Raw genomic sequence first — 24,517 nt, forward strand, 5'->3', positions numbered from 1 at the left:
CCAGGCAGATGTGAAGATAGCAGACGTGCAGCTGCCTGAGGGAGAACAGATCGCACAGGATGCTGACGGAGCCAGCCTGAAGGGCCACCTGCCCAAAATACAGATGCCCAGCTTCAAGATGCCCAAGGTGGACAAAAAGGGTCCCACAGTGGACGTGAAGGACCCCACAGCGGATGAAAAGGGCCCCACAGTGGACGTGAAAAGCCCCAAAGCTGAGATTAGTGGGCCTGACATGGAGGTGTCCTTGCCTGGCGTGAAGGTAGAAGTCCAGGCCCTAGGTGCCGAGCTACAGAAGGACCTGCCCCATTCTGAAAAGGATGTGGCCACCAAAGACAGCAAGTTCAAGATGCCCAGCTTCAAGATGCCCAAGGTGGACCTGAAGGGACCCCATGTGGACTTCAAGGACCCCAAAGTGGAGCAGAAGGGCCCCACAGTGGACGCAAAGGGCCCCACGGTGGAGGTGAAAAGCCCCAAAAGCGATGTGAAAATGCAGGATTTAGAGGTGTTCCTGCCCACCGTGGAGGTTCATGTCCAGGCTCCAGGTGTCAAACTGGATGGGGACCAGGCCATGGTCGATAAGGACATGGCCGTCAAAGACAGCAAGTTCAAGATGCCCAAGTTCAAGATGCCCTCTTTTGGCGTTTCCGCAACAGGCAAACCCAGCATGGAAGCCACTATGGAGGTGGCAGCTCCCAAGATGGAGGCAGAGGTGTCCCGGCCTTCCATGCAGGGTGAACTTAAGTCTCCAAGCCTCAACATTCATCTGCCGTCCTCTAACCTGGAGGTCAAAGCTGGCCAGGTAGATGTGAAGGTGGCAGAAGTCCAGCTGCCTGAAGGAGAGACGACCGCACAGGATGCTGACGGAGCCATCCTGAAGGGCCACCTGCCCAATTTGCAGATGCCCAGCTTCAAGATGCCTAAGGTCGACCTGAAGGGCCCCACAGTGTACGTGAAGGGCCCCACAGTGGACGTGAAGGGCCCCACAGTGGACGCAAAGGGCCCCACGGTGGACGTGAAAAGCCCCAAAGCTGAGATTAGTGGGCCTGACATGGAGGTGTCCTTGCCTGGCGTGAAGGTAGACGTCCAGGCCCAAGGTGCCAAGCTACAGGAGGATCTTCCCCATGCTGTAACGCATGAGGCCACCAAAGACAGCAAGTTCAAGATGCCCAAGTTTAAGATGCCCTCCTTCGGCGTGTCCACAACTGGCAAACCCAGCATGGCAGCCACTATGGAGGTGGCAGCTCCCAAGATGGAAGCAGAGGGGTCCCCGCTCTCCATGCAGGGTGAACTTAAGACTCCAGACCTCAGCATTCATCTGCCGTCCTCCAAGCTGGAGGTCAAGGCAGGCCAGGCAGATGTGAAGATAGCAGACGTGCAGCTGCCTGAGGGAGAACAGATCGCACAGGATGCTGACGGAGCCAGCCTGAAGGGCCACCTGCCCAAAATACAGATGCCCAGCTTCAAGATGCCCAAGGTGGACAAAAAGGGCCCCACAGTGGACGTGAAGGACCCCACAGCGGATGAAAAGGGCCCCACAGTGGACGTGAAAAGCCCCAAAGCTGAGATTAGTGGGCCTGACATGGAGGTGTCCTTGCCTGGCGTGAAGGTAGACATCCAGGCCCTAGGTGCCAAGCTACAGGAGGGTCTTCCCCATGCTGTATCGCATGAGGCCACCAAAGACAGCAAGTTCAAGATGCCCAGCTTCAAGATGCCCAAGGTGGACCTGAAGGGACCCCATGTGGACTTCAAGGACCCCAAAGTGGAGCAGAAGGGCCCCACAGTGGACGCAAAGGGCCCCACGGTGGAGGTGAAAAGCCCCAAAAGCGATGTGAAAATGCAGGATTTAGAGGTGTCCCTGCCCAGCGTGGAGGTTCATGTCCAGGCTCCAGGTGTCAAACTTGATGGGGACCAGGCCATGGTCGATAAGGACATGGCCGTCAAAGACAGCAAGTTCAAGATGCCCAAGTTCAAGATGCCCTCTTTTGGCGTTTCCGCAACAGGCAAACCCAGCATGGAAGCCACTATGGAGGTGGCAGCTCCCAAGATGGAGGCAGAGGTGTCCCTGCCTTCCATGCAGGGTGAACTTAAGTCTCCAAGCCTCAACATTCATCTGCCGTCCTCCAAGCTGGAGGGCATGGATTGCCATGTAGATGTGAAGATTGAAGATGCTCAGCTGGCCGATGGAAATCAGGCTACACAGGAGCCACCTGGAGCCAGCATGAAGTTTAACCTTCCCTCGGTGGAGATATCTAGCCTCAAGATAAGCAAGCTGGACCTGACGGGCCCCACAGATGGCATTAAAATCCCCAGTGAAGTGGTGTGCGGACCCGACGTGGAGCTGTTCCTCTCTGGTGTGCAGGCTGACCTCCAGACTCAGCCTTCCTCTGTGGTTGTTAGTATGGTCGAAGGTAAAGTGGGAAGTTTCTATAGTGGTACTCACCATCTTTCCCAGTCATGTCCTTTTGAGAGTGTACACTTTCTGCACTCACCTGCTGGCTTTTTTTCGAGCTCCTTTGACTCTTCTCAGAGCTCTGCTCTTCCTGCTGTTTCTTCTTGCAATGTCTGCATATTGTTTCCTAAGTTTCATAAACCAAAATTTGTAATTTCTGTTCTACTGTCATCATTTGAATGTGCCCCACCTTTGTCTGAGCATGTAGTAAGGACCTCTGTGAGTCTCACAACAATGTCTGAATCCTCTGTTTCTCCTGTTTTATCTGCAGAGCTGCCTGTTTCCCATGTTTCGGGTGAATCCTCAATTGAGTCTGCAAATACTCCCCCACTTGATGGATCTGATCGGGAAGGAGAGGGAAGTTCCTTCAAATTGCCACACTTCAAGCTCCGTCCATTTACTTTGTCTCCAAAAAAGAAAGCAGAGTCTGCAGGTAATTCTGAGTCCCCACAGGTGGATCCCATCCATAGTCCTGATGTTTCTGTAGTTGAAATGGACCCTCAAATTGGGACTTGTGAATTGCACCAGCATGTATCTATCGAGAAGGAAGCAGAGAAGGGAAGAAGCCGGAAGCTGAGCTTTTCCATGCCACGACTTGCACTGCCCAAGATAAAAGGTTCTAAGGGGCGAGCTGGCACTCCGGAGGGAGAAGTGAAGCCATCACTTACTGGTACTACAGCTGGAGGTAACTTGGTAGTCATAGAAACCACTCTCAGTGATACCCATGTTAGGGGCACTAGATCAAAAGATGTCGCTACAGCACCCAGCATCAGATCCCCCTCCATGCCTGCAGAAGTGACTGGGTGCAAAACTGATCTTGGGCTTCTCGAAGATGCCTTGGATATCAGAGGTGACAGCCAGAGTCATATGTTTGTGGGTGTGTCTGCAAGTCAGCCCTTTGGGGAACTGACAGCATCTGTGACAGGAGACCTGCAGCCATCCTGTAGACAAAGACATAGCGCCCCCACCATGGAAAGCCCTGAGATGGATCCCACAGCAAAAGAGACAACAAAGTATTCACATGAGCGCCACTTCAAAATGCCCAAGTTCCGAGTTCGTGGTTTCAGGCACTCCTCATCCAAGGAGCGAGATGGGGCTGGAGAACAGGAAGCTACTCAGACTCCAGACGCTGGCATAGCCTTAGAGACAGAAGTAGCAGCTGCCAATGAGCCTGAGTCAAAATTAGAGGTACATGTCTCCCTGGGGTCCCCAGAGGAAGGGATCAGTGTGGAAACCCCAAAAAGCCCTACGTATGCAGATGTTGTAAAACGTGATCTTCATGGAACAGGTGTTAGGATGCATGGCTCCACTGTGGGGATGTCCCAGACACATCTGTCCACCCATGAGTTAGGGACCCATCCAGGCAAAAACTCTTCTAGTGTGAGCGTCTCAGGACTCCAGCTTCCTCCAGAAGGAACAGGCAAGCAACAGCATCCTGGGTCAGGAGGAAACATTCTTGCTGAGGTGGCAGCTGGAGCAGGAACCTGGCCTTCTCAGCCCCAAGGACCTCTGAGGTTGAAGGCTTCCATCACTGATATGCCATCCCACGTCTCCGTGGTGAGCACGAGTCAGCTCTGGGAGGATTCTGTGTTGACTGTAACATTCCCCAAATTAAAGGTACCCAAGTTCTCCTTCCATGCCTCCAGCTCTGAGGCTGATGTATTCTTCCCTGTGGTGAGGGAGGTGCAATGTGCAGAGGCCAGCATTGACAGTGCCATGCATAAAGATGGTCCTGAGCTCTGGGAAGCCAGCATTCTAAAGACAGACGCTGAGGATCCTAGAGGGCCACCAGTAAGCCTTGAGCAATCCGTGGAACCATTCCCTATTTCTAAGGTCAGAGTGCACATTCAGGGCTCTCAAGGTGAGAGTCAAGAAGTCGCTTTTTGCAGCAGGACGGAACGAGAGGGTTCTGACTCCTCAGCATGCGAAGCCTTTTCTACTCAGATTGTGCGGGAATCAGAGATTCCTGTGTCTACAATTCAAACTCCTTCTTACGGGTTTTCTTTGCTGAAAGTGAAAATCCCAGAGCCCTCTGTGCAGGCTAGCGTGCAAACAGGAGCTCCCGACTGCCAGGTGCAGGAGGACTCGGTGGGTGGAGCTCCCCGAGCTGCTGCAGGGAGACACTTCATTCCTGCTGATTTCCCACCTGATACTAGCGAGCCCTTTGAGATGATCTCCTGCAGTGCTGGCGTGCCTCCTGGGCCCCAGCTCACAGACAGCACCTCTGATGAGGAGCAGGCAGAGATTCTCGAATTTCCTGAGGACAGCCGAGAGGTAAAGACCCCTGAGATGGCTACAAAACAGAAGCCAGAAGGAAAGAAGGCCAGCCTGTTGTGGTCCTGGCTGCCAAGCATTGGGTTCTCCTCTGTGGAAGAGACAGCTGCTGATTCCGGAGATGCTGCCCAGAGACCTGCCCCTGTCCACGTGCAGCCTGCTGCTCGACTGGACCCTGAACTGCCCAGGAAACAGGAGAAGGCGGGCTGGTTCCGCTTCCCTAAGCTGGGATTCTCCTCTTCACCTACGAAGATCAGAAGCGCCGAAGGTGGGGACGTTCAGGTGGAGCAGAAGCCCCAGGAAGAAACCCTCACCTTTTTTGATGCCCGAGAAAGCTTCTCTCCCGAGGAGGAACCTGAGCCAGAGGTGACCAGTGCCAGGCCTGGTTCCAAAGCAATGGTGGCATCCTCTGCCAGAACAGAACTAGTACTGTTGGAACAGGCTAGAGATACCGGTGACAAATCTACACCTAGGCCTGTGGCCAAATGAGGGCCGGAGGTCAGAGTCGGTGGAAGAGATAAACAAAGCAAGCTGAGCATTGGGCCTGGGCTCTGTGAAAGCAGCCTACCCTAGAATGCACCTTTACACCTTGGTCCGCGGACTTGAAACCAAAGCACAGATGAATAGCGCGTCTGTGTCACATAACACAGTCATCCACACAGAAATAAAAATTATGCTAGTTTCTTCCAAGCTTTGGAAGCAACGAAGGCTGCAAAATTGTCTAGCTCTGTGCGTTACTGCTGGAGAACTCTGTTGGCTTTTGTGGGGTAAGTCCCAAGAAGCCACCCAGTGCCAGGAAAGCAACATTGCCCCTGGAGTTCCCATATCTGTGGGCAGAAGCAGCTTTTGGTGTAATCTCTGCCCCATCGTTGCCGTTTCCTGGTGAGTTCTCTTTTCCTGTCAGGCAGAATATGGGGTGCCCCGGGAAACCCCCATACCTTCTTGTTCGTGAACTTCCTCCTTTGCTGACTGTTTTGCTTTGAGACATTGACTGTGATGAGGAGTATGTGTGGCAGAAAGGTCTGGCCGGTGGCAGACTGCGCTCAGTGATAGGGCACAGACACGGGGTTGCCATCAAACCTTGGTTGTGTTTATTTGTCTACCTGCCCACTGGTGTCAACTAATTCCCCCGGTGTGTACGAGTTCTTTGCTCTGGCTCCTGAGCACCTCATGGTACTGATTGTAGACCGGACAGACCATCCCCTTCAGTCCCCTCCTACTGGGCAATAAAGGAAACGATGCACCTATTGGTCAAGCTTGCCGCTGTCTTTTGTCCTGGGGTCCTCACTTGTCCTTGCTTTCCTTCTGCGCACGGCAGACTTCATCTCTACTACGTAACTCAAGCAACCAGAGCTGAGATTCATCGTAGAGTGGCTGAGGAGACAGAGATTCTGAAAAGTTGCTCAGCTGGTCATCCTTGCCCGGGGCACCTAGCTTCCCTCTGGCCTGTCTTACAAACAGCAGCCAGACTTGGTGTGTGCTGATGACACTATAGAAAGTGTCTGCCTAGTACATAATTATGATTCCTAGCTTCTAAGGGTCACGTGTCCTGCCTGTCTTAGGTGGGTCCTCTGCTCACAGTTCCACGGGGATGCCATCAGATGTAAGCAGGGGCCGTGTCTCCTCTCCAGATAGGATAGGAGCCACTGAAGTTGCCAAGATTGCTGGCTTTGTCCGTTGCCTGGGAGTTGGGTGAGCACAACAGGCCTCGGCTTCTTGTTGCCTGGAGGCCACTGGGTACTCACCCGCCTAGCCAGCAAGGGACAGACTCCCAGCCAGATGATGGTACACTCTCATGTCACTCAGCTGAGGTGGCAGCATCTCCTTGTGTGCTCTTTGAGAGACACTCGAGGTTAGAACACATAAAGGTGCGAGTGCTAGGAACTGGGCGCCACGGAGCAGGGCCATGTCATGACTCCATACCCCCAGAGTCTCCTAAGCTCCCCAGACTGAGTCTCTTTTAGAACAGACCATGGAGTCTGGCACTGACAGCAGTGAGTGAAGCAGAACCTTCCTGACTGAGCCAGCAGGACCGCATGAACCAGGATCTCTCCTGAAACCCGTTTGAGAGCCTTGCAGGGCCCAAAGAGCAAACCTACATGTGCCCTCTTGGAGGGCAGAGCTGGGCAGCCTGAGTGAGATGCAGCTCTCCTCAGGGGGACCTGGAGCATGGTGGGATGTGAGCTGCCAGCCATGGCAGAGCTTGGCCGGGCTCACCCAGGTAGCTCTCAGGTCCTGCAGGGCTCTGTGGATCCAGGGGCCTGGTGGAGCCTCACTCCCAGATCCTCACACAATAGTCAAGGAGCAGGCTGGGTTTAGGGATCTTCTGCACAGAGGGGAATGCTGATGCCTAAGGTGTCCTTTAGGCAGGTGGGTGGTTCAAGGGCACTGAAGAAACAGCAAGAGCTTGACCCCTGCTTGGTGTAACCACGTTAGTTCTCCCCGAGCACAGAGGGAAGGAGAAGGCAGAGAAGGGTGTTCAAGACTGTGAGAGAGAAGGACCCTGGACATCCTTCAGCATCTTCACCGCCCAGCCATCCTTGAGCTCCAGCTACTCTGAGCCTTGGGACAGGAGCAGGGCAGGTGGACCTGAGTCTTGGTCAGAGATAAGTGAGAGGTTGGGTGCTGGGGCAGGCGGCACAGTATCGCACAGTCCAGTACCAAAAGTCAAGACTCCAGAGAGGTCAAAGACACCACAGGAAGGTTCACACAATCAACTAACCTGGGCTCAGAGGGGCTCGCAGAGCCTGAACTGACAGCCAGGGCATCTGCACAAGCCTGTCCTAGGCACTCTGCATATATGTTACAGTTATGTAGCTTGGTCTTTCTGTAGGACTCCTAACAGCAGGGATAGGGCTTGTCTCTGACAGTTTTGCTGGCTTTGGGGACCCTACTTCTTATACTAGGTCGCCTTACCCAGCCTTAATACATGGGTAACTGCAACTTGATATGCCATGTTTTACTGATACTCATAGGAGACCTGCTCTTTCCTGGATTGAGAGAGGAGAGTTTTGGGAATGGGGGAGAGGGACCGGGAGGGGAGGATTGGAGCAGGGCTGCAACAGGATGTAAAATAAATAGATGAATAAAAAGAAAGTCAGAATTCCATCCCAAACATGACTTCATGTCCTGCCTCAGCACTCAGGCCAGAGTGAGCTGTCGCAGGCTGCATTCAGTCCTGGATTGAGGTCAAAAGCTCTAATACTGGTCTTCAGGACACCACCCACCATTTGGGCAGGGTCCTGACCCCATCCCATAATAGCCAAACCTCTGCAGCCCCATCCGTATAGCCCTACCGCATCCCACCTCCTCAGCCGTGCCCCACACAACAGTGAGCCACAGTTCCAGCTCATGATTAGACTGGAAAGAGGGTTCCTCTATTGTTCATGCTGCTCTTGCCCACCCTATCTAGCCCCGGTTCTGAGGGGCAGGGTTGGACAAGACTTCCTTTCATGAACACAGGGCTTAGCTGGAGTGACCATATTCATGAAGTCTTCGGGACTCCCTCCAGTGAAAGAGGTTGCTGCAGGGGCTGGAACACTCGGCAGGACACCTTGCTTGTGGGATAGCATTGCTGCTTTGGGGTATCCATAGGGGGGTATCCAGAGAGGTTCCTGATAGAAGTGGGTCTAGGGGGTGACTTTATGTCCATTGTAGGGGCTGAGCTTCCTGACACTGGGCAGGCGAGGCCTGAGGGTGCAGTCATGACAAAGCATTTCAGCACGGACTAGGAGGCTGGCTGCAAGCAGGTCCCACCCACAGGGAGAATATGGACCACAGGAAAAAGGAGGCAGGTAGGTCCCGCCCACAGGGAGAAGATGGATCAAGGGAAGGGGAGGCAGGCAGGTCCCCCACAGGGAGAAGATGGACCAAGGGAAGGGGAGGCAGGCAGGTCCCACCCACAGGGAGAAGATGGATCAAGGGAAGGGGAGGCAGGCAGGTCCCCCACAGGGAGAAGATGGACCAAGGGAAGGGGAGGCTGGCTGCAAGCAGGTCCCGCCCACAGGGAGAAGATGGACCCAGGGAAGAGGAGGTAGGCAGGTCCCGTCCACAGGGAGAAGATGGACCAAGGGGAGGGAAGGCAAGCAGGTCCCCCACAGGGAGAAGATGGACCAAGGGACAAGGGATGTGGCTTCAGAAGATAACAAACCGTCCTGCTGTGGAAGCATGAGGGCCTGAGTTCAGTTCTCTAGCGCCAGGTTTAGTCAAGCACCTTGCAATTCTAATGTTGGGGAGGCAGAAGCAGGATTCCCGGGGCCTGTTGACAAGCTAGTCCAGTCAAGCCAGCAAGCCCTGGGTTCAGAGGGAGACTCTGCTGACACACTAAAGTGGAGAAGACACCCCGTGCCAACCCTTGGCCACCATACATAAGCATGGCATGTGGATCTGCACGAACATATGAATACGTACACACACCACAAACAAGGAGTAGAGATAAATGACACAGAGATGCCTACTTTTGACCTGGGCCAAGTCCGCAAGCCAGTGGCAGGCTTTTATTGGGGGTTGCAGCTGGACAGCACTGATGTTATGTTTGGGGACAGCCACAGCAACTCATCATGGTTAGGCCAGAGAGGGAGAGCTGGGTTCTGGGGTCACTTGGGTGCTGTTGCTTTCTTTCCATGACACTGTGGGCCTTCCTCTGCCTCAGCCTCTCCTTCACTTTAGAGCCCTGTTGGCAGCTGTTTGCCAGATGACAATCTCAGGCTCCGAGTGCCGGCCTTTCGCTTTCTCAGTGAATGAGAGCATGGTGTTCACTAGAGCAACAGGCCAGAGTCAAGGGGTCAAGCCTCAGCCCTGCCAGACACAGTCCTGGCTCGGGACTCCGTCCAGGCCCATAGCGTAGCGGGAACTCCAGTCACGTTCGAAGAGTTGCCTCAGCTGCTCCTGTACCGGGGTCGCGCCTGGCTGGGCACCAGGGATCATCTGACTGACAACCAGGCCCACACCAGAGGTGCTGCTGAAATAGTCTTCTGACCAATTAGAGGTACCTGGAGGGAGAGACACTGCTCCCTGAGCCTATGTCCCCTGCAGTCTGCCCGGCGCTGTGGCTACTCCGGTGTCGTCAGACTGCAGCTAGGGCAGCCGCTCATGTAGGGCAGTCGGCTTTCCACCAGCCTCAGCTGGCAAGCTGGGCTAATGAGTGCTCCCCAAAACACTCGAGTGCACCTCTCTTGTCTAGCCCTCTGTCCTCCCATGCTCCATCCCAGGCACTCACCTATATAGGCTGCCTTGTCTGTGACCATGAACTTGCTGTGGTTCACGCGGCTGAATGGGATGTTGGAGTGATTGCCCACAGGCACGACGAAGACTTTCTTCCGGGAATAGGAGCAAGTTAGAGTATGCAGGGTGGGAGAAAGTCCATGCTTTGCCCCCATTCCATAAGGTCAGTCTCTTACCACATCCACTGAGAGGCCAGCTGAGGGGTCACTGAATGCCTGCAGGGACCTCAGATAAGTGAACATGGTGGGGTCTGTGTTGAGCCAGCAGCTGACCAGTAAACGCACATGCACACCCCTATCGAAGGCCGCTGCTCGTAGCGCACTGTCCAGTACAGGCCAGTACCTAGAAGGGGGGGCGTTAGTGTTCTGCCTGAAGTCAGGATGGAGGTGAACTGTGCCTTGCCTAGGAGTAGCCAACCAGGAGGGTGGACCTCATCCAGACCCACCTTGCAGGGTGGGTGAAGCGTGTGGTAGGGAAATACTCCATCACCGAAACGTAGATGAACTCACGGGCATCCGCCATGGCTTCCAGCACTGCATCCAGATCCCGGGTCCGGCCATGAGGGCAGAGAGAGGGTGGTGAGGCCTGACGTGGGAGAAGCATCTCTCAGAAGACTGCCCCCTAACTATCACCCTTGAATCAGGCTTTTTTTGGGTTCGTGACCCCACTGCACATGCTGCACGCCCTGTGAGACTCTAAGAAATCCCATGTGGGGAGAGAGGCAGTTTCCCAATGCCCTGCGGCCTGGGTAGGAGGTGCCGAAGCAGCTAGGCATCCTGGGCCCAAGTGTTCAGAGGCTGTCCTGCCTGGAAAGAAGATCTCTCTCCAGATGAGGTCTCCCAGTGTCTGGGCTGACTTGGGGCTTTCCTGGGCATGGCAGAGGGTAGGTTGCCTTCGTTCCCTCAGAGTAAAGAGTAATCAGTGCTCTGGGCTTCCCCTGCCCTCCCCAGTGCCCAGCCACTGCCTCATGGCCCCAAACCCCCTCAACAGCCTGGAGATTCCTAGGCCCTCAAGTCTGGCACCTCTCTCTCACTGCCAGTGCTGGCCCAGCTTCCTGTCCTGGAGTGGGGTCTGCCTTTGGCAGCAGCCCCAGGGCCATTTTGGGTTAGCTGTCTTACCGAGAAGTAGGCTGTGGTGGGAACCCCATCGAAGAGACCTCGCAAGGGATGGAAGCGGTTGATGTGAGATGAGAAGTTCCGGGGCCAGGTTTTAGGGAGAACAGCTCGGGGAGTCCCTAGCACCCAGTAGGTCTGGAATGTCTTCTCAAGATCCTGAGCCAGCTGACTGCAATTGTAGATGATAGCACCCAGCTCCTTCACCTGCAGAGGTCAGGGTCAGGAGACACGGAGAGCAAAGATCTTCTGGGGTTGTGTAGAACCCCCCGGGGTGTAAGACGGGGTGCAATTCCTGATCAGCTGGCAGCCACTAGGCAGCATCAACTCCAGGGTGGAATAAGGGTACCAGGGTCCCTGTTTTCCTTAACGCGGTTCCAGTGCTCAAAGCAAATACAGCAGAAAACACTTGAAAGCACCCAGGAAAGAAACCCGCCGTTAAATTCAGTCAGGTAGTAACTCCTGAGGCTAGGTTTCCACCTGCCATTTGCACTAACAGCTGTGTGTGTATGTGTGCACTCACACACATGTTGATACAGATTGAACCTAGGAATGTGTGGTGCTACTCACATATTATTCTACTGAGCCACAACTCAAGCCTTTGAAACACATCACTTCCTACAAGCCTCAGTCCTTGTAGTCTGCACTTTCTTTGGGGGATGTGTATGCACATATGAGCAAGAGTGTCCGTGTGTGCAGGTACATGTGCATGGATGGAAGCCAGAAGACAACCTTAGGTGTCATACTTCCAGAGGGTACACCTTAGTTTTACTATTATTACTATATGTGTATGACTATGTTTTTCCTACATACATGTCTGTGTGTGCCGCTGCTTACAGAGGCCAGAAGAAGGCATCGGATCCCCTGGAACTAGAATTATAGTTTATTGTGAGTTACCATGTGGCTGATGGGAAATTGAACCTCTGCCTTCTGGAAGATCAGCCATTGCTCCTAATTGATGAACCATCTCTTCAGCCCTCCATCTTGTTTTTTGAGACAAGGTCTCTCACTGGGACCTGGGGCTTGCTGATAGGCCGGCTGGCCAGCGTGCGCCAGGAATCCGCCAGTCTCCACTTCCCACTGGGACTGCAAGTGTTTGCTACCATGCCCGACATGGGTCCTAAATGCTGCTCCAGGGCCCGAGTGCAGGGTCATGAGAAATCTTACAACTGGAGAAGACAGCTCTGCAATTGGTCCCTGCTATGGAGGCATGACAAAAGTGGCATGCGATCCAAGTTTCTGCCTGCTGGCTTCCCACAATAGCAGCTTTCTTGGGATGCCTGAGGGCACAAACATAGCCCCTGGAGACAGAGAGGGGAGAGACTGCGTCTGGGGCCTCCCATCTCTGGGTCTTGGAACTCACCTGAGCCAGGGACCGCCAGTCCATGTTGGCACTACCCACGAAGACGTGCTGCCCATCCACGACCCAGAATTTGGAGTGTAGGACACCTCCAGTAAAGTGCCTCATGGGAACCTGTCGGACCTGGGCACCTGTGATAAATAAGATAGATGATAGAGAGATGATAGATGATAGATAGATAGATAGATAGATAGATAGATAGATAGTAGGTAGATAGATGATAGATAGATAATAGATAGATAGATGATAGGTAGATGATATAAAGATGATAGATAGACAGATAGATATATAGATGATAGATAGATAATAGATAGATGATAGATAGATGATAGGTAGTAGATAGAGAGATGATAGATAGATAGATAGATAGATAGATAGATAGATAGATGATAGATGATAGATAGGTAGATAGATGATTGATAAATAAATAGAAGATAGATAAATAGTAGATAGATAGATAGATAGATAGATAGATAGATAGATAGAAAGAGAGAGAGCTGGCTCTTTAATGCTGACTTCAGGACCACCTTAGAGATGTACCTTTGAGTTCATTCATTTACCCTCAGGATGACTTTTCTGACCAAGGCTGTTGCAGGTGAGGAAATGAACGCACAGGTTGACCTGAGACTCATCTAGGCAGCGCAGTTCTAGAGCCTGATGATGGTTCTGCCTACTGCCTTGTGTTTTTCACTGTAGCCGCAATGCCAAGGCTTTATCTAAGTGCCCCTTCTCTGCCCTGTGGGCCCTGGGCTCAAGTCCTCCAGGGTCCTAACAAATAGAGAAGCTTTTCCACGCCCCTTGCAATCCTGCTAGTCTTTGACTTTGTCCCATGGGGCCAGCCACACAGTGCATCAGAGCCCCAGACTGCAGACACCTACCATGGGCAGCTAAGACCTGGAGGTCAGTGGATGTCCTGGCCAGTGTTGGGCTGTGTGTGGCCACTGACAGGGAGATGTTTCTGACCAGCAGCTGTTGAAACTTCTGTAGAAGGGCCTCTCCCTGAAACACCAGGCTAGAATGAGATGCTGCCCCAGGCTGGTCCTCTGCCAAATCTTGACCCATGACTAGAAGCCAAATAAATGACACCATACACAACCAAGTGTTCTATCCCCAGTCCCTCTTCCCCTGCCCCCAAGAGCCACCCAGCGCCTTGCTCTCCACCACCCCCAGCCCAGACTGAGCCTTGGGTCCGGCTGAGCCCTGTGTAGACAGAAGCCTGACTTTCTGAGCACTTAGCACCAGGGGAGCTGAGACAGCCTCACAGTCAGAAAGCAAAACCAAGGACCAACCAGCTGGGAAGAGGAGTCATTGACTCCGATGTCGGGTCCAGTGAGGGACCAATAGTATGAGGCGACATGGACACTCTCCCGAGCAGAGTCTAGAAGCTGCATCCAAGCCTGAGCCAGGGGCTGGGCAGCGGGGCTTCCAGACGCAAACGGCAGGTCCTGAGGGAGGCTTTCCACGAGGACCAGCCTGAGGGCAGAACCGAAAGGCACCCAGGTATGACTATAGGGGCCCCATTCCTGCTGCCCAGGGTGGACATAGGTGCAGAGAGGGGACAATGGTGTGAGAGGGTTAGCCTGAGTCCCACAAACCCTAAGCGTGGTGATAACTAGGAGAATATGCAGGGAGGATCCTGGGAGAGGGGGCATGCTTAACTTAGAAGGGGCCACAAGGAATTCCCAGGTTCCATCCTGGGATAATCAAGGTCACTCTGTGGCCTGTATCACCTGCTCAGGGATGCACTCAGCCAAGACACAGACCCCACAACGCCAAGAGAGCCCCTAGTGTTCACTCACCGACAGGAGTTCCTCTGCTGCCCAGTGTCTCCTCCCAGGACCTCCCAGGACTGGGAGGGCACTTCCTTAGGGCACATCTGATGACTGGTGAGAGACATGGGATCTTGCCCCAGGAACAAGGTGATAGTCGTGAAGCTGAGCCCCAGTACAGCCAGCAACCCTAGTACCTGCAGGAGGAGATATCCCCACAGCCTTCTCAACAGTCAAGGCAACCCTCCCTATGCTATAAGAGATAATGCCTAGGCTTCTGGGGAGGGATCAGGGGTGAGCAAGGGTGTGAGGGACACAGAGAGCAAAGTCTAGACAGGGTCCTCCCTATGGTCCTCTCTGCAGTGATGAGGCATGGACAAGCTAAGAAGTCCAGGTGAACTCAGTCTGGCCTGACACACACCACCACCACCTCCACCACTTCCACCACCACCACCATTATCACCTCCACCACCACCACCATTATCACCTCCACCTCCATCACCACCACCACCACCACCACCTCCACCTCCACCACCACCACCTCCACCTCCACCACCACCACCTCCACCACCACCACCTCCACCACCACCACCACCACCACCACCACCATTATCACCTCCACCTCCACCACCACCACCACCACCACCACCACCACCACCACCTCCACCACCTCCACCACCACCATCACCACCATCACCACCTCCAACACCAGACCTGTTTTGCACTTTTAAATCAAGCCCCAGGAAACTTAAAAGGAAAATTTGAACATGGTTCTGATTGGAAATTGGGTTCAAACTTGTTTGTAGAATGCTGAGTTCCCAGCCAGCCTTCCCTTAGGTTCCTGTCCTACCATGACAGCTCTGCTGTGTGGACCATGCGGTGAAGCAGAGCGTGGCCACTCGGAGACCTCCACTGCTACCTGGAGAGGTATCAGCATCTATACAGAACAATGTGTGTCACCAGCAGCCCCAGCTCCATGGTGTCACCTCTCAGGGCAGTCCCTGCACCATACAGATGCACACTCCAACACTCAGATGCCAGTCACAGCTCAGACACGGGACCAGCCCAGACTCCACACCCCAGGCATCTGGTCTATAGATGTGGCTGCCTGTGGATCCCAGCAGGCTGTGTGCTGCTTGTCCCCACTGCTCCCCTTGATCTCCCCTGATGCGGGTGTCTTGAGTGACTCTCAGTTCCTTATTCCAACAATGGTGAAACCAGGTCTGAAAGAACCATTTCTGCTTTGGCTGCCTCATCCATTCTTCCTTATTAGCCATGAATATCTGCTTCCCTTCCCCAGCTGGCCCCCTATGTTGGCCTCAGGATGGGCAGCTGGCTGGAAAGTAGAGCACGGCAGAAGGGCCACCAAGAGCTGAGTCTGGACCCCTGCACTGCTGTCCAGGGCAGGGGACTGGGAGGGATGTTGCGGCTAGTTGGGATGGAGAACCTGCTTTGTGCTCTCGAGGTGGTCACTCTTCAAAGAGCCAGTGCAGTTCCTCAGGAGGCCACCTCACACGGGGAAATCCTGCCACAGCAAATGGGTCACCCAGAGGACAGGAGCTGACATCATTCTCAGCCTGGATGCTGCTTGGGGCCTAGGGCATTGTAGGATTGTAGGTGGCTGGGTGCTGCAATCTGGGGGCTTCTCAGCTCTGTGGGTAAGTAGGCTCCATGGCACTGACCACTAGGAGTTGTGCTGATGGCAGCCTACAGAGAATGTGGCTAGGCTCGATATGGGGGGTGGACTACATGAGCCAGGCCTGAGGCTGTCTCCCCTGGAGCACAGTGTTACAGGGAAGTGGAGCCTAGAAACCACAGTGAGAGCATGAAGTTGTGGGGGTGCTGAGGCAGGGTCACCCACAGAGGCCCAGCACCCTCTTACCAGAATTTCCCAAAGAAAGGAGTCAAGAGGTCACTTCCACCCCCGAGGAGCACTTATGCTCCTGGAGCAACCCCAACTCTAACTCCCAGGGACAGATCTGAAAGCCCAGCTTCTGACTTCAACCCATCTTTATACCTTCCAGGGGAGATTCTGGGCCAGGTTCACCAGGGATACCCCTCAAGGAGCCGCTGGCCCACTTCCTGGCTCCTCTGGGAGAAATGTTCTCACCCCCTAAAGTAGCTGGGCTGACAGAAAGGCAAGAACACGGTGGCCCTAATAGAGGGCTTCCAAGAGTCACAGAGTCCTGACCTTCTTCTGGCCACTGAGAGCTGCTGGGGCCGGGGGAGGGGAGACATGAAGGGCGGCTCTAGGTAGCTGAAGCTCTGTACCATCTTTGGGTTCTGTGGACCCTTCACCCCTTGGATGGGGATGTCTGTCTAGAGAGAATCACCGTCTGGTCCTGGCATCTCAGGAGTGGGGTAAGCTGGGAGCTGGGTCTTTGAGCCTCCCTAAGGTTGGAGTTCCTGCCCTGTGGGCTAAGATGTAGGCCCCTGGCTGGGACAGGACTTGGCTGCCTAGTTACTGGAGACCCTGATATCCAGTCGTGCAAGGAGTGGTTGTCTGCAGGCCAATCTGGGTGGTTTGTGGGATCTGGAGAGCTGGGAAGATGGGGCTGTGGGGGGCCCTCTGTCTGACCCTGGCCTGGCTGGTACTTACCTCTGGGCACCCGGGCTTGTCCATCGTGGCTGCAGTCACTGTCTGCAGGCTTTTCTTGTGCGGGCACCTGCCTCCTCTCTGGTCTGTTGCTTCCCTTTCGATCCACTTCCTCTGTGTTCTGAGCACCCCACCCCCACCTCAGGACTGAGTGGGCCTCTAGAGGGTGGAACTGAGAACTTTCTACTCTAGAGAAACTCTACCCTGCCTACTCCTAGAGAGGGCCCCTCAGTCACATGCCTACTGTCAGAACTAAGTTTGTGTAGGCACCAGAGACTCAAGAAAGAGTGGTTCAAACAGGAAAAATGATTGCATCATGAGCTAATTGAAAGATTGATCCACCAATACATTCATGATGGGTATGCCAGTGGGAGGAGGTGGAGACTGTGGAAGGTGGGGCCTGATTGGAGAAAATAGGTTTCTGGGGGCAGAACTTTACAGGCTGTAGCTTGCACCTGGGTTCTTGATCTCTCTCTGCTTCCTTCTTCCTTGCTTCTGTCTCTATTTCTGACCTCACTAGAGGTCCACAGCAATGGACCTATATAAACAGCTGCCTGTGGGTTGAAACCTCTGAATGAATGGCTTATCTCAGGTGTGTGTCAAAGTGAAGGACTGACTGACCCACCAAGCACACCCTGCATCCATGTCTGGGGGAGTTACCAGCACCATAGTCACTGGGAATCTAGCTTTCCACCGAACCCTGGGATCCAAACTTCACAGTCCCAAATAGCTTCTGAAAACCAGCCATCACTTCCATGTTACTAGAAGAGAATGAAGCAGCCCTGGAGGAAACTTCTAGAGGCTGAACAAGGTACTTCCACCCATCTATTACCTACAACTTGATCTGTGATGTGGGAGTCCCCTCTGTGTGCTGTGATTACCATTAATGAATAAAGAAACTATTTTGGATCTATAGCAAGGCAGAACTTAAGTAGGCAGGGAAAGCTAGGCTGAATGCTGGGAGAAAGATGGCAAAGTCAAAGAGAGAAGTGATGGATGTGCCACCAGAGTCAGATATGCCAAACTTTGCCAGTAAGTTACTGCTACGTGATGATACACAAATTGATGGAGATGGGTTAAATTAATATGTAAGAGTTAGCCATTAAGAAGCTAGAACTAATGGGACAAGCAGTGATTTACATAATACAGTTTCTGAGCTGGGCGGTGGTGGCACACGCCTTTAATCCCAGCACTCGGGAGGCAGAGGCTGGCGGATCTCTGTGAGTTCGAGACCAGCCTGGTCTACAAGAGCTAGTTCCAGGACAGGCTCCAAAACCATAGAGAAACCCTGTCTCGAAAAACCAAAAAAAAAAAAAAAAAACCAAACAAAATACATAATACAGTTTCTGTGTGGTTATTTCGGGGCTGAGAAGCCAGGAACCAACAAGCAGCTCTCTCCTCCAACAGATCTAGACTTGGTCACAGGGTCATACCTCGCTGCAAGGGAAGCTGGAATGTGGAGGCAGCCACTCACCCTGCTGAGGACTTCAGGTGGGGCTGTCCCCTGACCTGGCCATAAGAGCAGGGTGGCTTGTGACTCCATGAAGGGATTCTGCTTCCCCTCATACTCCAAGAAGGACCCCAAAGACCAAACCTCATTACCTTTAGATCAGGGTCTTGAGATAGGGTATAGATTGACTTCCCTTCTCCTAGGCAGGTAGTGGGCCTTTGTTCATGGATCTGGCCCCGAAGGGTCCTCAGGGGAAGGAGGCCAACTTCCCAGGGTAGGAAGCATTTCTGAGGGTGGGGCCTGACCTCAGTGACCTGTGTCCAGAAAGTGGGTGGAAGAGTCCTGTCCTTCACTTCCTGTGGAATAATATCCTAGCATGGCTTTGGGGTTGGCCATCCTCTCTAAGACACAGAAGGTGATTTCTTCAGGTTAAGTCATTGCATGCTTGAATAACACTGTGTTCCAGGTACCCACCCTGAGGGATGGTTCTTCGGTGATTTTGAATAAGGTGAACCATGGCAAGAGGGAACTCAGTGTCCTCTTGCATTGGTCAGTGGAACAGAAGTTTTTCTCCTGCCTGGATAAGCAGTCTACAAACATAGCCACCTCCCCAATCTCCCTGATACCCTTTCCTTTTTGTTGTTGAAATCAATGAATTTTCTAAACACTTTCTTTATCTTGTGTGTCCAGTGGTTTGGGAGCCACATAGTATTTTCTTCTTAAAATACATTCTTTCATTTTCTATATAAACAGGTTTTTGAGGGTTACTTTGGTATTGGAAGTTATAAAAGAATGTTTTATTATTATTTCTACTTTATTGGCATTAGGACAAATCAAAAGTCGTAAACTCAGGTGTCAGGAAACTAACACATAGATGTACCACACAAAATAGTTTTAGCTGTTATTTATGTGCTAATGGTAATAACAGTAATAAAACAAGTCCAGCTTATGACAGAGGACAGCACGACCTAATGACACAGGACAGCACGGCCTGATGACACAGAACAGCGTGGCCTTCTGACACAGGACAGCGTGGCCTTATGACACAGGACAGCATGGCCTTATGACACAGGACAGCTTGGCCTTATGACAGAGGACAGTGTGGCCTTATGACACAGGACAGCACGACCTTATGACAGAGGACAGCGTGGCCTTATGACACAGGACACTGTGGCCTTATGACACCCGACAGCGTGGCCTTATGACAAAGGACAACGTGGCCTTATGACAGAGGACAGCGTGGCCTTATGACAGACGACAGCACGGCCTTATGACACAGGACAGCGTGGCCTTATGACACAGGACAGTGTGGCCTTATGACACAGGACACTGTGGCCTTATGACACAGGACAGCATGGCCTTATGACACAGGACAGCGTGGCCTTATGACACAGGACAGCGTGGCCTTATGACACAGGACAGCGTGGCCTTATGACACAGGACAGCGTGGCCTTATGACAGAGGACAGCACGGCCTTATGACAGACGACAGCACGGCCTTATGACACAGGACAGCGTGGCCTTATGACATAGAACAGCATGGCCTTATGAAACAGGACAGTGTGGCCTTATGACAGAGGACAGCACGGCCTTATGACACAGGAAAGCATGGCCTTATAACACAGGACAATGTGGCCTTATGACACATGACAGCGTGGCCTTATGACAGAGGACAGCATGGCCTTATGACAGAGGACAGCACGGCCTTATGACAGAGGACAGTACGGCCTTATGACAGAGGACAGCACGGCCTTATGACACAGGACAGTGTGGCCTTATGACACAGGACAGTGTGGCCTTGATGTTGGAGTGTCATATATCAATCTGTTTATTTCATTGGTTAAGCAATAAAGAAACTGCTTGGCTGGCCCTCATAGGTTAAAACATAGGTAGGCGGAGTAAACAGAACAGAATTCTGGGAGAAAGAAGCTGAGTCAAGGAGTCGCCATGATTTTCCCACTCCAGGCAGACACAGGTTAAGATCATTCCTGGTAAGCCAGCTCGTGGGCTACAGCAGATTATTAGAAATGGGCTAGTCCAGGTGCGAGAGCTAGCCTAGAAGCGGCTAGATAGAAATGGGCCAAGCGGTGTTTAAAAGAATACAGTTTCCGTGTAATTATTTCAGGTAAAGCTAGCCATGGTGGCGGCCGGGAGCCCCGCCGCCCCTACTACTACAGAGTGGCACCCAACGTGCTAATGAACTCCATGTAAAACCTGAGAGGGCTTAAAAAGGAGAGAGAGAGAGAATTTAAGACAACGTTTTGCTGTTGGTGGGTTGCGTGCTGCAAAGAAATTGTCCTGATTCAGCAGCAGGAAAAAACTGGCTGTTTTAAAATGTCGGCTTTCTGGGCTGTGCTGCCATTGTGATCTCTGTCTGGATCCTGCGGGAGACAGAGCTTTTGAATGGAGCATTTGGAGTAATGTGCTACGGCTTGGTTGATGGCAATGTGGACTGCTGTGTGCCTGGAACTGTGTGTGGCTCAGGGGCACCAAATGACTCTGAGGCAGGAGCTGCTCAGCTCCACCATGATGAACTGTGCTGGTCTCAGGCAGGAACTACCGTAATTACGGTAAAAAACAGTGCAATCAAGGTTTAGACTTGGCAGTAAACAGGCAGTACCGTATTACCCCTACATGGTGCAACTTAAGTTTTTAAGAACTGCTTAATGTTTTAAGAAATGATCCTGGATACTAAAAAAAAAAAAAAAAAATGTTACAGATTCACAATAAAACAGATTCAGACATAAAAGACCACAGTGTTGGATGAATGTACATAGGCTTGAGAGAGAGAAGAAAAAGAATATAGAGAATAAAGTTAATGCTTTTAAAAAAAGGTAAAGTCTTTAAAGAGACAGAGTACAGATAGTTATAGATTAAGAGAAATAAAGAAAAATAAGCCATGTAAAAATGGAAAATTCACAGAGAGTCTGGATTATGTACATTGTGTTTTCTTTAAAATTTTTGACTGTGAAGGAGCTAAGTACAGAGAGACATTTCATTACATGGGTTGCCAAACTAAACCACAATGGATATAAGGGTATTACGATTTCAGAATTTGGGTCTAAGGATATGATGCTTTGGAAAGGGTCTTCTTTTGTTTTCACAGAGGACCAGACCCTGTGGATTGCATCTATCCCTATATGGTATGATAGACCACGACCTACCGAAAAGTTCCTGTGAACACCCTCAAAAAATAACTTCACTCAACTGCCAACTGAGATAAACCTGGCACACAGGTTACACCCTAAATGATCTGATTAACAGCGCCCCCATTCAGCAGGAAGCAGTTTGGAGAGAAAAAATTGCGCCCATGTTCCCAAAATATTGTTTATAAATGTTCTTTTACATTTAAAGGGGGATATGATATAGGTATGAATAATTTGCATTGGTATGGATTTTAAGGTAAATTTTGTTATATGTATATGTATTTTTGATCTTGAATAAGGTATGATTGTATAGTTCATTTTTAAAATGTAATGTATAATTAGGAAATATAGGTTGTTGATGGATAATCATAAATAATAGTCAAGTTTGTAGTCATGTTACTTAGATTTTCTAGATATATAGAAATATACTTCAGATAGGCATTCTTCATATCTCTCAAAGGCTACAGAATATGGCATTTAAAATATTTTAATAACTTAGGACTTTTCATGACAATGAGACATGTCTGCTCCTGGCAGCACCAATCTACTTCGAGAGGAAGATGGGCATCAAAGAGGATCGTTATGGAGTTTGATAGCCATTTGGGCAAGAAACTGCTCTTGCCTGGACTGTTGCATGAACTGGACAAAGAGAACTCACAGAGAGAGGACTGCTGAACTTGCCTAAAGGTGAGATGGTCTTTCGGGGTTCCTGACTCATGAAAGAGTCTGCGAGACATTCTGCAGGACACAGCAGAAAGTGACTGAACTGTCTTTCGAATTTCCTGCTTGATGAAAATGTCTGATGGATACTTTGGGCCTGAAGGCTGAAGATGGATGTCCCAACGGTACAAAAGAACTTTGGGTGACTGTCCAGGCAGTGAGATGTCTCTGTCATTTCTAGAGCTTTGGATTTCTTGTTTACTTAGGTAATATTATATCCTTCTGGAGTCTTTGATGAAGTTGAAGAATGGATAGGTAGTTATAGTTTTCCATTGTTATGATAAAAGATAAAATAGATATAAATATTGTAACTGTAATTCTTGCTTGATAACTGTTTTGCTATATGTAATTTTGCTATGTTAAAGTTAAAGCCTTCCTTTTTTTGTTTAAACAGAAAAAGGGGAAGTGATGTGGGAGTGTCATATATCAGTCTGTTGATTTCATTGGTTAAGCAATAAAGAAACTGCTTGGCTGGCCCTCATAGGTTAAAACATAGGTAGGCAGAGTAAACAGAACAGAATTCTGGGAGAAAGAAGCTGTGTCAAGGAGTCACCATGATTTTCTCACTCCAGACAGACGCAGGTTAAGATCATTCCTGGTAAGCCAGCTCGTGGGCTACAGCAGATTATTAGAAATGGGCTAGTCCAGGTGCGAGAGCTAGCTTAGAAGAGGCTAGAAAGAAATGGGCCAAGCGGTGTTTAAAAGAATACAGTTTCCGTGTAATTATTTCAGGTAAAGCTAGCCATGGGGGTGGCCGGGTGCCGGGGACGCAGCCCCGCCGCCCCTACTACTACATGGCCTTATGACACAGGACAGTGTGGCCTTATGACAGAGGACAGCACGGCCTTATGAGAGAGGACAGCACGGCCTTATGAGAGAGGACAGCACGGCCTTATGACAGAGGACAGCACGGCCTTATGAGAGAGGACAGCACGACCTTATGACAGAGGACAGGGTGGCCTTATGACAGAGGACAGCACGGCCTTATGACACAGGACAGCGTGGCCTTATGACACAGGACAGCGTGGCCTTATGACACAGGACAGCGTGGCCTTATTACAGAGGACAGCGTGGCCTTATGACAGAGGACAGCGTGGCCTTATGACATAGGACAGTGTGGCCTTATGACACAGGACAGTGTGGCCTTATGACAGAGGACAGCACGGCCTTATGAGAGAGGACAGCACGGCCTTATGACAGAGGACAGCACGGCCTTATGACACAGGACAGCGTGGCCTTATGACACAGGACAGCGTGGCCTTATGACAGAGAACAGCACCATAGGGCAGCCCGGCCAGTGTCATAGGGCAGTATGGAACTCTTCTCAACACAACATCTTCCAAATGAATTTTCACCCCAACCTTCTTGAGTCTAGGTCTGGCCAACTCCTGAGGTACCTTCAAGGCATCTTTCCTAATATTGAAGTGCAATGACTTCCTACTCCTCTTCATTTTCTTTTTCTAGAATGGGGCTCACTTTGTTGCCCCAGCTGGCCTAGAACTCACTCTATAGAACCAGGCTGGCCTTGAACTTATAGAGATTCTCCTGCCTCTGCCTCTCTGGTGCTAGGATTTCTAGCAGGCTTTGGACAGCCAGACCCCAAATCATGACACAGAGACTTAGTATTAATTATGAATGCTCAGCTTTAGCTTAGGCTTGTTTCTAGCTAGGTTTCTTCTTTAACTTAGATTAACATGTTTCTATTGACTTATGTTCTCTCCTGAAGCTGAGTTACCTCATCTAGGTACTGTACATCCTGCTTCCGCCATGTCTGGCTTTCATGGGCCCCAGCTTGCTAGCTGGCCAGCTCCCCTTTTCTCTCTACACCCAACCCTGCCTATCTCTCCTCTGCCTAGCTATTGACTGTTCAGCTTTTTATTAGTCCAATCAGGTACCTTAGGCAGGGAAGGTAAAACAACAACACATCTTTACATAATTAAATAAATGCAGCATAAACAAAAACAATATAGATTTACATAGTTTAGAAATAAATAAATGCATAGCAGAAATTTATGCAACATATCTTTACATAGGTAAACAATTATTCTGCAACACAAATACAACACATCTTTATATAGTTCAACAAATATATTTTTCTACAATATTCCCCCCATTTGTCTAAATAAAAAAGAAAGGTTTTAACTTTAACGTAGTAAAACTATATACAATAAGAACAATTATCAAACAAGAATTACATTTACAATATCCAGTTGTATTTGGCAAATTCAGAGAAAACACAGCATTATTTATCCTATCTTGGTGAGTCCAAAGTTTTGTACCTAATTTACCTTCTATAATAAGTAAGAAAAGCTGTAACTAGAGCTATGTCATCTTCAAAACTCCATCCAAAGCCCCAGAAGGACACAATAGTATCATATAAACAGGAAGTGGAGAGCAAGCAACTCCCAAAACTATAGAA

The 24,517-nt window shown here is 51.0% G+C and overlaps 2 protein-coding genes across 2 annotated transcripts in view; one reads left to right on the forward strand and one right to left on the reverse strand.

The window, feature by feature from the left end:
- Positions 1 to 5,962, forward strand: part of Ahnak2 (AHNAK nucleoprotein 2) — a 43,819-nt gene extending 37,857 nt beyond the window's left edge. Inside the window, exons 23-24 of the mRNA XM_041633091.1 lie at positions 524 to 2,408; positions 2,721 to 5,962. Of these exons, the coding sequence (XP_041489025.1) occupies positions 524 to 2,408; positions 2,721 to 5,212 (4,377 nt within the window). The 3' untranslated portion in view covers positions 5,213 to 5,962. The remainder of the gene's footprint in view (positions 1 to 523; positions 2,409 to 2,720) is intronic.
- A 3,284-nt stretch (positions 5,963 to 9,246) lies between these two features.
- Positions 9,247 to 17,452, reverse strand: Pld4 (phospholipase D family member 4). Its single transcript, XM_041633092.1, has 12 exons — positions 17,418 to 17,452; positions 16,787 to 16,904; positions 15,038 to 15,124; positions 14,218 to 14,384; positions 13,708 to 13,891; positions 13,297 to 13,417; positions 12,422 to 12,549; positions 11,065 to 11,265; positions 10,392 to 10,531; positions 10,123 to 10,288; positions 9,942 to 10,038; positions 9,247 to 9,714 (listed from the first exon to the last, which is right to left on the reverse strand). The coding sequence occupies exons 1-12, from the start codon at positions 17,450 to 17,452 to the stop codon at positions 9,515 to 9,517; spliced, it is 1,644 nt and encodes a 547-aa protein (XP_041489026.1). The 3' UTR covers positions 9,247 to 9,514.
- Positions 17,453 to 24,517: the final 7,065 nt, after the last annotated feature.

Source organism: Microtus oregoni, unplaced genomic scaffold (genome assembly GCF_018167655.1).
Source record: "Microtus oregoni isolate MIOR12 unplaced genomic scaffold, Mior012 000043F_ref0000047, whole genome shotgun sequence".
In the NCBI taxonomy this organism is placed as follows: Eukaryota; Metazoa; Chordata; class Mammalia; order Rodentia; family Cricetidae; genus Microtus; species Microtus oregoni.

What these genes read in the sequence shown, in the direction of transcription:
- Pld4 (XM_041633092.1), bottom strand. Translation starts at nt 17,452, where the DNA reads ATGGTGCTGGTAACTCCCCCAGACATGGATGCAGG. An exon ending in CACACAGCAGAGCTGTCATG is followed by an intron (nt 14,385 to 15,037) that starts GTAGGACAGGAA and finishes CTCCTCCTGCAG; the next exon opens with GTACTAGGGTTGCTGGCTGT. An exon ending in CTGGCCTCTCAGTGGATGTG is followed by an intron (nt 10,039 to 10,122) that starts GTAAGAGACTGA and finishes TATTCCCGGAAG; the next exon opens with AAAGTCTTCGTCGTGCCTGT.